This window comes from Panthera onca, chromosome E3 (genome assembly GCF_046562875.1).
Source record: "Panthera onca isolate mPanOnc1 chromosome E3, mPanOnc1 haplotype 2, whole genome shotgun sequence".
In the NCBI taxonomy this organism is placed as follows: domain Eukaryota; kingdom Metazoa; phylum Chordata; class Mammalia; order Carnivora; family Felidae; genus Panthera; species Panthera onca.
Window position 1 is genome coordinate 5,571,319 of NC_138354.1, and position 12,418 is coordinate 5,583,736.

General features: G+C 56.4%; 2 protein-coding genes across 3 annotated transcripts in view; both read left to right on the forward strand.

The window, feature by feature from the left end:
• The window catches only part of LMTK2 (lemur tyrosine kinase 2), an 80,821-nt gene extending 73,580 nt beyond the window's left edge, over nt 1-7,241 (forward strand). For both annotated transcript variants that reach the window (XM_060649517.3, XM_060649518.3), the window contains exons 12-14: nt 1,751-1,889; nt 2,144-2,386; nt 3,381-7,241. In XM_060649517.3, the coding sequence (XP_060505500.3) occupies nt 1,751-1,889; nt 2,144-2,386; nt 3,381-3,409 (411 nt within the window). In that variant the 3' untranslated portion in view covers nt 3,410-7,241. The remainder of the gene's footprint in view (nt 1-1,750; nt 1,890-2,143; nt 2,387-3,380) is intronic.
• A 1,297-nt stretch (nt 7,242-8,538) lies between these two features.
• On the forward strand, nt 8,539-12,412 carry BHLHA15 (basic helix-loop-helix family member a15). The gene is made up of 2 exons (XM_060649532.3): nt 8,539-8,652; nt 9,336-12,412. Exon 2 carries the CDS (start codon nt 9,404-9,406, stop codon nt 9,974-9,976), a length of 573 nt encoding a protein of 190 aa, XP_060505515.1. The 5' UTR covers nt 8,539-8,652; nt 9,336-9,403; the 3' UTR covers nt 9,977-12,412.
• Nucleotides 12,413-12,418: the final 6 nt, after the last annotated feature.

Consider the following 12,418-nt stretch of genomic DNA (forward strand, 5'->3'; position numbering starts at 1 on the left):
ACTGTTTCTCTCTTTTCATTTTTGATGTTCCAGGATCCTTCTGGTATCAGTTCCCTTCCGTTTGAAGAAGTTTGGCTTTTTTTTTTTTTTTTTTTTTTTTTAATCAAATCTACTGACAACAAATTACCTTAGTTTCCCTCACTCCTTAAAGATATTTTCTCTGAATCCGCAGTTCAGAGTTGACAGCTCTCTTCTCTCAGTATTATTATGTCTGTTTGCTGTCAGGACTTTTTTCTTTGCAAAATTTATTTTTCCTCTTAGCAGTTGGATCGTGAGCGTGGATTTCTTTGCGTTTACCCCGTTTCAAATTTGCTGAGCATCTTGAATCTGTAGTTTTAGGTCTTTCACCAAATTCAAGAAGTTTTCAGCCATTATGTCCCCAAATGCTTTCTTTCGCCGCACTCCGGGTCCCCTCCTCTGGTGCTCCGGGATCAGACTGTTGTGTGTCTGTGGCCCGTTGGCTTTTTCTCACGTGTCTGTTTTCATCCTTGTTCAGACTGAATCATTTCTGTTGATCTCCTTCAAATTCAGTCATTCTTTGTCATCTTGTTACTGAGTCTGTCCAGTGGATTTTTTTAAGTTCTAGCTACTGTATTTTTCTGTTTTGAAATTTGCACTTCGTTATTATTTTTATCATCTGTTCTTTTGCCAAGACTATTCTGGGTTGACATTCATTTCAAGAACGTTTGCTGTTGCTCGTAGGAACGTTTTCACAATAGTCTTTAAGGTAATCCCAGCATCTGTGTCATCGTGGCATTGGCAGCCGTGAACTGAGGTTTTCCTGATTCTTTGTATGCAGAGTGATTTTTTGACTGATTCTTTAGTGTGTTTATGATTCTGTCCTGGTTTAGATTCTAAGGAAAATGCTGGTATTTTTGTCCTAGAAGGCATCGACCCACTGGGGTTCAGGTCTCAAGTTCCAGCCACCCTTCTGTGGGCTGGGGGTCCCCGTTCAAAGCTTTTGCTATACTGTTCAAACCTGTCCTGTGTACGTTCCCCCCACTGGCCAGGGTGGGTCTTGGCCAGTGGTCTGGCCTGCGGTTCAGTTCTCAAAGCTTCGATGCTGTTGACATTCAGGGCTGCCACGCGCGGCTCGGAGGTAAGGCAGGTTCTCACGGACTTGATAGGGTTGCTTTTCTGAGCTCCTCCCTGTCCGTGGTGTCCCTGGTACTTTCCGATGTCTTGAACCCCCCTTTTCGGTTGCTACAGCTGAACATCTGGGGCTTTCGTTAGCGCACGACGCTGCACACTAGATGTGGCCCTGTGGACAGAGGGGAAGACGAGCAGCAGGGCTTCTGTCTCAGGATCCCAGCTCCCCCAGGGGGAGAGTGAGTCCCCCCGCCCCCTCAGAATTCTAGGTGCCTGCCACCCCAGGATTGCTTGGGGCTGGGGAGCAAGAGATGGAGGGGGGCCGTCTGGAAGCCCCCTGCCCAGCGTCAGAAGACCTCCCTCCTGCTTCAGAGCCAGAGCCAAGGGGCTTCTGGAGCTCTCTGTGTCCACTCCGGTACGTGCCGTTGAGGAGTTCTTCCCCGGCCTGCCTGCCACTGCTTGCTTTCCGGAGGCCTCCGGCAGCCGCTTCACGCTTGCCGCCCGGGTCCCGGAGCTGCTTCGGTGGGTGAACCGGGGCTGTGTTCCGTCGCACCTTCCCCGGGCCCGAGCCCACCCTGTTTGAGGAGGAGCGTTTCGCGGCCGATCAGTGAGGCTCCCGCGAGCCGGCTTCTGCTGACGGGAATTTCTCTTTGGCTTTCAGGAGACCCCGACCAAAGAGCTGGGGCACTGCGGAGGAGATGCCCACGGCCCCGAGTTGAGCGGCCGCGGCCCGGCACCGCCTTCGGGTTCTCCCTACCTGAGCAGGTGCATAAATTCCGAAAGCTCGACCGATGAAGAAGGTATTTCCCTTCGTTCGCGGGTTTAAAAAGAAACTAAAAGGTAGTGGGCTGTGAGTGAGGGACGCTTTTGTGGAGGGTGACGTCAGCCACTGCTGTAAAGGACATTGTCAGGACCCCGGGGAGCAGCTCTGCCCCCTGTCGGGCCGCGTCGGTGTTGCTTGGTCTGCGGCACACTTGTGTGCCTGCCCTCGGCCCTCTGCTCTTTCTAACAGAATCAGAGAAGGAAAACTGGGGTGTATTTTTTTCCCTTTTAGGTGGAGGCTTTGAATGGGATGATGACTTCTCCCCGGACCCTTTTATGGCGAAGACAACAAGTAACCTTCTCAGTTCCAAGCCTTCCCTTCAGACGTCCAAGTACTTCTCGCCGCCTCCGCCGCCCCGGAGCACAGAGCAGAGCTGGCCTCACACGCCGCCGTATTCCCGGTTCTCCATCTCGCCTGCCAACATCGCCAGCTTTTCTCTCACTCACCTTACTGACTCGGACATGGAGCAAGGAGGTGAGAGGAGGGCTGTGTGTCCAACAGGGCTGGGCGGGCGTCGGCCTGCGGGACCTTCCCCGTGGGACTTGCATGCTTGCTAATTTGGGGCTTTCCTGGTGTTTGCAGAGTAGATTAAAAAAAAAAAAAAATCCCTCCGAAAGCTCTCACAGTTCGAGAGCGCGCTCTCGGGGCCACAGCCCCCACCCGCAGGCCTCTGTCACTCCGCAAGCTGAGTGCCACTGGAGGTGTCCCCTCGCTGCCCCGGTTGGGCCGGGTGGCCCAGGGTGACGGCCTGGCTGCAGGTCCCCAAACTTGCCCAGGGTGTCTGCCACCTTCTTTTCTTCTCTTTTTCCCTTTTGGCCACAACCCCGCCTTCCCCCCTCCTCCCCCAGAGGGAAGCCATTCTTCAGAAAGCTTACCATGTTCAGAACACTTGGCCCAAGATTTTGGGATTGAGCCCAGATGTGCTCTGGTTCTCCCCCGGGAGTATTGACTTTACCATTAAGCCTCCGTCTTGTGCGATAGCAGGGGCCTGGGTGGGGGGTCACGGGCAGGGCCCATTTGTGTTATCTGGACATACGGATCCTTTTTTCCCCATAACTAGATTGGGAGATGAATGTCAACAGGTGCATTTTTTTCGATTTGAAGTTCGAAGTTCGGGTAACAGGCACGAACCATGAAGAGCTTGTGTTTGCGTTTGGGCTCTGTTTAATTGTGCCGGTTAGATCACGCCCATTCCCTAGCGATCTGTCAGAGATCAGAGCGATTTTCTCCCGCCCTGAGCGTTGACACCAAGCTGCGTGTGAGCGGAGCAGGTGTGTGTGTGAGAGTGTGCGAGGGTCTGGCAGGTGCCACTGTCACAAGAAGAAAACACGCGGCTGGACAGGTGGTGGGTGGCCGCGCTCCCGGCTTCAGTTCCTGTTTCTGTAGCACAGGTCGGATGCCGTCCGGACTGTTTGCATCCAGGACGATCACGGCATAAACCCACCTTTGCTCGTTCTCTCCTAAACAGGAAGCAGCGAAGATGGAGAAAAGGATTAGGTGGATCCCGACGCGCTCTCGGGTCCCAGGCTGCTCCCCCCGCCGGGCAGCATTCCTGCACCGCAGCCCAGCAGTGACCTCCCCTTGACGGCATCCGGCCCAGGAGAGAGACTGGGGAGGCCCAGAGGGAGCCGCGCTGGCCCCGTGCCCACAGCGGGAAGCCTGGCCTGGGAGGGGGGGCCCTGCGGCCGCTCTCACCCACCAGAAGCGCTCGCGCCCCGGTCATCCTCGGGGAGCGCCGACCCTGCTCCGGTGTGTGGGAACTGTAGGTTCTGGGCCGTTTCTGGTTTCCCTGCGGGGGGGGGGTGGGGTGGGGGGGGTGGGGGGATGTTCTCCACGTCCACACCTGCACACCCCTTCTGTGCACGAGGGCCCGGAGGAGCACGATGGGAACGGGCACCAGTGAGCCATATTTATTATTTTTAAAGAAATCACTAATTGCTTTCTGTAATTGCACTGTGGATAAATGTTCTAAGAGTACCTGATATTGTACAGAATCTTAAATTATTCAAGGAAAATAAGGCAGGTCAAGCTGGTGCTATCCACTAGTTTGATTTTTTTCTCTGTTTTATAGTTTGTTTGCTCTGCATGGTACTTGTAAAGCTTAAATATTTTGAGTGTTCTGCTGTCTAGAATTGTTGGAATTGTACATATGGTACTTTTTTGTAAATGATAAATGACTCCGAATGTTAGTGTTTTTTTTGTTCTTATAGGAAATATTTTTGATGAGTCCAAAAAGACTGCTTTGTTTTGTTGACCGAATGAAACACACGTTTGTCTCTTTCTATAACGCAGGTTCCTTGTAGCAAGTGAGGCTTCCCTGAGGAGGTGAGGGGTTTGCAGCCCTCCTCGTGGTTCTCCCACCGCCCCCCACCCCCGGCTCCCCAATTTTGTAAACCCTTTCGGTAACACTCGACAGGCGGTTCACCCCAGGGCTCAGCTGCGGGTTAAGGGCTGGGTCTCCTGCCCCCGTCCCTGGGGAGCCGAGTGCCCGCCCCCCGTGTGCGCTCTGCTGTGGCCCCTGCGCCGCCCCTCAAAGCCGGTTCTTCTCCTTATTGTGTGGAACCGCGGGCTGCTGCTGTGGCTTCCGTGTCCTCGTAGACGGTCCAGAGCTCTGAGCAAGAGCTGTCCCCGCAGGGCTCTCGTTGCCGAGGACAGTTTGAGTTCATTGCATTTGTACACGTCAGGTGGTGAGCTTCTAAGTAACCCATAGAGTTGGGTTTCCCCTCAAGAACCACCCCGCTTAGGGCCAGGCTCGGCCGGTCTCCGTCACCAAGGAGGTAACGCTACATCCTGCAGCAGGGAGGAGGGACGAGGGACAGTGGTGGAGCCCGCGCAGCCAGCCCGTCCTCCCGGTTGGGACCCTGGGCGGCCCCGGATGGTCGTCACACCCAGGCGTGGCCCTGGGACTCCTCTGCACTGACCCTTCCCTTCCGCGTTAAGCACCTCGTTCTCGCCCTCGCCTGGGAAGGGACCGAGTGTATCCAGCGCAGCCCCCCAGCGTTGGCAGGAATCGGGTGTTCGGGATAAAAAGCTGGCCTCACTCTGCGGTCCGTGAGTCCCGCTTTGACACCAGGAAGTTTCCAGGGGCTAGAGGGCCGCGTGCTGAGGGAGGCTTGGCGTGCTCGCCACGAAACCGTGTGTATCGGGGGTGTGACTTCGGGGCTGTGGTCCCCACACGCTGGCCCGTCACCCCGAACGTTTTCCGGTGCTGATTCGCTTGCCTGACTCCAGCGTGACACAGGTCCACTGGGCTGTGTGACAGAAGTCCCAGCAGCTCTGGTCCCGCCGTGAGATGCAGTTGTGGGTACTGGCTGGAATTTACGAAGTAAATTATGACCTTGATTATCAATTCTGGCTCACTCCGCTAACTTTGCATTCCTAGCAATAACTTTCCCGAGCAAGAACTCAGAATGGAGAGAGAGCCCCCTTTACCCTCCGGGCGGTGTGAGCAGGGAGTGCGGCCAGGAGAGCTGGGCCTGTGATACGCAGACGGGAAACCATCACAGGGCATTAGAAGGTGATTTTGCCAAATTGTCATAACTCTGAATTTCTTGCTATGGAGACTTCCTGAGATTCCTGAGTTTTTACATCTAACTACCAGTCTTTGTGGAGAGAGAAATGAGAGGTGATGATTATACAAGTTTTTTCAAACTCTAAGGAGTTCAGATTTAATGACCGAAATCAAGCAGATCCATAGAATATATAGTCTTCTTATACAATCAGCCCAGGATAAATTTATAGATATTTGGGGGCTGTATCTTTTTCACTATGATTAAGGAGATTTTAACAACCTAATTCCCGTTTTAATTTAATTTAGGTCTATATTGCTGTCATGATTAATTGCCAAAAGAAAGCATTTTATACACTGAGTTGGGGGGGGGTGGGTCTGAGTAGTAAATCTTACTGTGGTGGTTGGTGCATGGCGGGGAAGATTTTATATTTATAATACACATGTGAGTTAACATGTTCTTTTGAAATCTCAAGCAATACACAGGAAACTAATGATGTAGATTAAAATTTTCAGCCCATCTTTGAAGCATCAGCATGTGCTTTGTTGTTCAATTCCCGTTTTTGTTTCTGTTTTTGTTTTTTTGTGTTTTTAACTATGTTGGTTACCAGTAGTGAGTGGGTTCTCAGACCAAACTGGTCCTGAGAAGTTATGCAATGAAATAAATCAGTGGAATCCTCTAGATAATATGTTTGAGGTTTATAATGCCTGGTCCACAATGGCATTTCCTGGCCTCTTTTGGAGTCTATCAGGTTTTGGTTAGTGTTACTCTGGTGGAGTTTACATATTTTAAATCCCAGAATAAAAAGAATCTCACCTTCATTTCCTTCCTAGCTAAATGTTCATTTGTGTTAATCCAATGATCCCATCATAAGCCAGAAAAAGAAATGTAAAAAAAAAAAGTGCTCCCCAAATCCTTCCGGAACTTGGACTGTGTGTGTGGGTAAGAAGCCATTTCTCTTCACCGTGAAGGAGCTCCACGAAGCTGAATTGAAAACAGCATCCGTTCTATTTTTAAATGTACAGGTGATTGTTTCTATAGAAATGGGTTTTATCTTAGAAAAGTCTTTGTCTTGCTGCCGTAAAAACACCTTTCAGAACCTCTCCCTTATATTAGTTTTTCTGTAGGGTACTTGGAGGGCTAGTGACTTAACTGCATGTCCGTCCAGAGGGCCCGAGGCCCGAGGGAGGCAGCCCCCGGCTTTGCCCTACCCAGCCCTCCATCATCTGAAAACTCCGGGAGCGAACCCAAGTGTCGGGCTCCAAATGTTGGGCTCCAGTGACGGGGGCTTCAGAATAGTAGCCTTATGAGAAGGAGCCTTAAAATAAGATTGGGCAACGCAGTTACTTCACATTTCAGTCTCCTGCACAACATTCCTAATAGTAACGGGGTTGGCTCAAGTGTTGGCTGTTAAAGAAACTTCTCTCCGGTACCTAAGTTCTGAAACGTGTGGACAGTATTGAATTACCAACAACCTGTTACCGGAACGGCTTGAAAACATGTTTGAGTTGCTCAGGCTCACGCAGGCGCTCGCAGACCTTCCTGAGGGGCCGGTGTGTGTACCCACTGTTGAATTCCGGCCGCAGATGAGGACCCCCCTGGGGCAGTCCACCCACGCGGCTTCCCTGTCGGGCTTTAACACAGTTGTAAGAGGTTCACGGCAATATAACCGCTAATGAACTTTCAGTTTAAATTGTGTACATTTTTAAATTGTAAGATTTTTACTGTATATTGATGCATAGTGTGATTCAATAAATTGCTTGTAATTTAAAAACTATTTAATATTCAAAATAAATATAGTTATATATTTATAAACTCTGTTGCTGCGTTTGTTTCGTGTTTTTATCCGCTCTGCAAGGCCCAGGGTGTGTGACCGGGCACCGCCCGCCCTGCCGCAGGCCCTGGGACACGCAGTGCCCCGGTCTCTAGAGATAGTGTGCCCTTTTGCGTGAGAACATGAAGTGCTCACTGGAAAACTGAACTTTGATGTAGTGACTGTGCTGCCTCAAGGTGTATCTGTAATTCCAAGCCTTTGTCCTTCTTGACGAATTTCAGGAGCCTTTTAATTTCTGAGATACAGCCTCTAATGAGCTGTAAAAGCCAAGAGGCTAATCAGTTCAACGCCAGCCTTTCTATGCCCCGTGGTGGACCTCGGCCTCCTCCAACACCCCGTCCTCGCTCCGCCCCCCTCGCCAGCTGCCCAGAGCGGAGGGACAGCCTCCTACCAAGCAGGCCTGGCCCCAACCCCAGTCACACCAACTCCCTTGAGACCCCCAGGGAGTAGATGGACACCTACGAGCACCCCTCTGGGCACCTCCGACAAGTGCGAGATGGGCGCCCACCGACCCCTAACCCCCGAACCTGCTGGTCACGAGGGGTGGGAACCCAGGCCCAGGCGCCGCCTCCCTGCACTCCAGGTGCGCCTCATCAGCCCAGAAGAACCCCTGAAGCCAGAGGCTGATTTTAACACCTTTTAGTGCTCCTGTAAAAGGGGAGGAAACTGAGGCAGGCAGGCGTTTTAGTAGAGCAGGTGGGTGGAACCAGGGTTTAAGCCCAAGCTGACCACCTCTCGCCCCCTGGAGACCTCGTAAAACCGATGACCGACCAGGGTATTTCCCCGTGACCTGCAAGCAGCTGTGGGGTCGGAGCAGGTCCTCCGCGGGGCAGGGCTCCGCCCACCCCCGGGCCCCGGAACCTGCGACGTGGGGGCCTGAGCCCTGCGGAGTGGTGGGGGAGCTCACGAAGCCCCCGGGTGCTGCAGGGGCCGCTGAAACACGGGCCACTACCTGTCTGAGAAATCAGTATTATTGCATAACGGCTTTTCCGCCAGTTCTTCTGGCTTTGGCTTCTGTTCTGAGCCTTCGCCCCAAGGCCAGGTGCGGCGGCCAGGCGCCGTCCCGAGAATTCCCCTCAGCGCCGGCGTGCTCGCAGAGGCCTCAGTCTCCCCCTCCGCCGAATGGGCTCTGGGCCCGGGCTCCCAGCTGCTGCCGGGAGGCCGCAGCGGCGGGGGGGGGGAGTGGGGGCGGCGTCCGGCCCCCGCACCCCCCGCCCCCCAGCCCGCAGGTGCGCCGACGCCCCCTGCCGCCGGCAGAGACCCGCGCACCCCGGCCCCGCCCCGGCCCCGCCCCGCGGGCTCATTTACATGCGGCCGCGGCCCCGCCCGGGGCGGCTAAAGCGACGTGTCCTTGTCCCCCGTGGGCAGCCCTAGCGCGTGCAGCCGCGGATCTCCAGGTAACTAGGGGTGGGGGATCCCGGCGGGACTGAGGGGAGAGGACCCAGGGGCGGGACCGGGTGGGGGTGGGGGCGGGAATCCTGGGTTGGGGGTGGGGGCCATCCACGCGGTGGGACTGGGGGCTGTGGCAGGCTCTGACCACTGTCGACCTCTGACCGCAGACAGCTGCCTCATGTCCACAGCGGTTCTGGCCCCAGTGTCTTCCCTGCATGTGTGACATCCGGCGGTCAGTGTGGTGGCTGGAGTGGGTGCCTGTCCATGAGGGCAGATGCAGCAGCCACAGGCAGACGACCAGCTAGAGTCCTGCCACATCTCCTGATCCACCTGCTCTGAGAAAAGTGTTAAAGGCCACCCAAACTCTGGAGGCATTCAGGGGGCAGTGAGGCTCCGGGGGCCAGAGAAAGGTCCAGGGATCAGTGCATGTGGAGTTGGGGGGGCGGGGGCGGGACACCAGATAAAGTCTGAGGGGTCGCCATGAGGTCAAACGGGAATGGGGGAGGGGTCGGCTCAGGGCTCCATGGGTGAATGGGAAGAACCCTGGGGTCACGGTGCCCCAAGTGGTCAGCTGCCATTGGGCAGTGAGGGGGCTGCCCGGGACGGCTGCCCTGAGTGTGCACTGGGCGTCCTAAGCGCCCACCAGCCTGCCGTGTGACCACAGGGTGGCCTGTGTTCTGGATTTCAGCTCCAAGGGCCTGCCTTAGAACCGCCCCCCGCCCCCCCCCCCCGCCCCGGGACAAGCAGCGTGGAGCCATGAAGACCAAGAACCGGCCCCCCAGGCGCCGGGTGCCAGCGCAGGACCCAGAGGCCGCCGCAGGGGAACGGACCCCTGACGGGCCCCAGCAGGGTTCGGGGCTGGAGCTGGCCAAGGGTCTGCGGAGCAGGACGGTGCGGGCACAGGGGGCGCGGGCCGAGGGTGGGCGCAGGCGGCCGGGGGCCTCGGGGCCTGGTGGCCGGCGGGAGAACAGCGTCCAGCGGCGGCTGGAGAGCAATGAGCGAGAGCGGCAGCGTATGCACAAGCTGAACAACGCCTTCCAGGCGCTGCGAGAGGTCATCCCGCACGTTCGAGCCGACAAGAAGCTCTCCAAGATCGAGACGCTCACTCTGGCCAAGAACTACATCAAGTCGCTGACCTCCACCATCCTGACCATGTCCAGCGGCCGCCTCCCGGGCCTGGACGGCCCGGGCCCCAAGCTCTACCAGCATTATCAGCAGCAGCAGCAGCAGGCGGCGGCTGGGGGTGCACTGGGCGCCACCGAGCCCCAGCCCGAAGGCCACCTGCAGAGGTACTCCACGCAGATCCACAGCTTCCGGGAGGGCTCCTAGCGCCTGGCCTGGGGTCCGCGGCCTGGCCCGGCCCTGCTGCCTCTGCGCCGAGAGCCCCAGATTGGCGGGGACACCCCACGTGGACGTGGCCCCAGCGGCTCCATTTTCCCTGAACGCTCAGCTGCCTCCCTGGGGGCATGGCCTGGTCCCCAGGGGACAAGACCAGTTGAGTGGCCTGCTTGAGGCCCTGGCTCTGGGCAGCAGGAGGCCCGAACCTTGACCTGAGTCCCAGGACCTGCTTTTTAATTGACCAGGCTGCAGTTGACAGCCCTTTGTAACTAAATTCTCTCCGGTCCCAACTCCTTCCTGAGGCAAAGGTGGGGGGGAGGGAGGGAGATTCCAGGAAAAGGTCCATGTGGGTAAGTTTCCACAGTTCCTGCTGAGGCCCCAGGCCCAGGAACAGTCCTCCTCCGACCTGCAATGTGGCCTCTTCGTTCAGGGTAAACTGAGGCACAGAGCAAGCAAAGGCCACGGCCACGGAGTGTGGCTAAGCCGAGATGATTGAAGCATGTAGTTCAGCGTGTGTCAGGTAGAAACTCTCAAAACCCCACAAATCCTAATCCGATTACCTCAAATTAATTCTAAAGGGACCTTGGCAGGAAGAAGGACTGGGATCTTTTCCTTCCTCCTCCTGGGTGGGGCTCCTGACTGTGGAGGGTCAGGCCCCAGGGACTGCAGCCCAGCTCTCAGGGGCTTACAGACAGGTCTGGGAGAACGGCCGGGCTCTCCCTCCCTCGGCGTTTGCTGCTCGTGGTCGCATTTGTCACTGCTGTGGTCGTGTCACTGGCAGAGGGCGGTTGACAAAAACTGCAGGGTGTTCTCGGGTCCTGGCTGGAGTTGGGGGCCTGCAGGGCTCTCTGGGGGAGGGATCCTGGGGTGGCAGGAGCTCCCCTCCCCCGCCTAGTGCTGCTCCTTAAAGGCGGGCCTGGGCAGTTTGGCAGGTCCCCCCCCCCACTCCCCACAGTCCCGGGCCAAGCTTCCTTCTGTGGCACTTCTGGCCTGACAGGCTTTGGCGTCTCTCCTCCCTCATCCCTGTGCCCACGGCCAATATGGGGAGGGGACGAGCAACCTTGGCTGCCACAGGCAGGAACCCCAGTGACAAAGGCTGTGGTGAGGGTAGAGCTGGTCTGACATAGGAGGCCAGACCTCACAGCCAGAGCTGTCCCGGAGGCCCTCAGGGGGCCGAGCTGCATGGGGGCAGGACCACCTCACCCCTCCCCACCCCACCCCAGCCCTGGGGGTCCTGGCCCCAGCCGCTTAATCCCCTCCCTGGCTTGGTGTCAGCATCAAGGACAGCAGGCAGCAGCCCTCAGAACAGCCATTTGGGGCTTTGGTCCTGACTTTCCAGATCAGGCCCCATGCCAGGCCCCCTGGGAGGCCTGGTCCAATGCCAGCCCCACCGCCCCAGCCATCCCGCAGCACCGTCAGGTGAGGACCCCCGGTACTCCTGGCCTGCCCCTGAGAGGTGGCTGCTCTGGAAGGTCAGTGGTCAGGACACCCCACCGACTGGAGCCGAGGTTGAGGACCACTTCGAGATCGGGACGGACGGGTCCCACACTCCCTGTGGGTGGTCTGCAAACCTTGTGGTTCTTATTCCGGCAGAGCCGAGGCCAGAGCAGGGGCTCCATGCACCCCTGAACTTGCTGAATGAACCAACAGACTGAGCCGAAAGCACAGGGAGGGGTGCCCCGTGGACACTCCGGGGGACTATGCCCGATGACCAAGGGTGGTGGAGGGGCTCTGTGTGGGTCACCCCCTAGCAGATGACAGCCTTCAGGGCTCCATCTGTCCCAAACTGGCACCTGCATCCCCTCTGCTTCCCAGGGGGTGACCTGGGCCCAGATGTCTAGTCCTTCTTCCCCTGTGGCCACGTCACAAAGGACCCTTAAAGGTTCCAGTTGCATTTTTGGGGTGTTAAATATGGCAGGCAGGTGGAGGAAGGTTCTGGTGATAGGCTAGTGAGGCCTGCTGCTGAGTCTGCTCCCTTGACCTTGTCTGGGACCCCAAGCCCAGTGAGACCCTTCTGCCCGGGGAGGGCGCCCAAAGCCAGCAACCCACTGGCCCCGAGCCCTGCCAGCTGGCCTGCACCCAAGCCTCGCATCCGCCTGCAGAACAGACCTGCATGAGCTCTGGAGGCTGAGATCTCCGCAGACTGGAGCTGAGAAACCAGAACTGTGACTTCTCTGTGTGGGAAACCCTGCCTGGAACTGAGTGGCCAGTGCCCCCGCTGTGATTGTGGTGAAAATGTTCCTTAAATGACCCAAATTTGCTTTGATTTCTCCTAATGGTCCCCTTCAAAGTACTAATGAAACCAATGTTGTGTCCTAAAACAAAAAACAAAAGAAAGATTTCACCCCCGTGACTGCTAACTTTTGCCCCAGGCCGGATGGGGGAGAGGGGACTGCATTTTGATCACAACGTAGCAATAAAAAAATAGCATGC

Bases quoted from the DNA above. Each gene is read 5' to 3' on its own strand.
- BHLHA15 (XM_060649532.3), top strand. From the start codon at position 9,404: ATGAAGACCAAGAACCGGCCCCCCAGGCGCCGGGTGCCAGCGCAGGAC.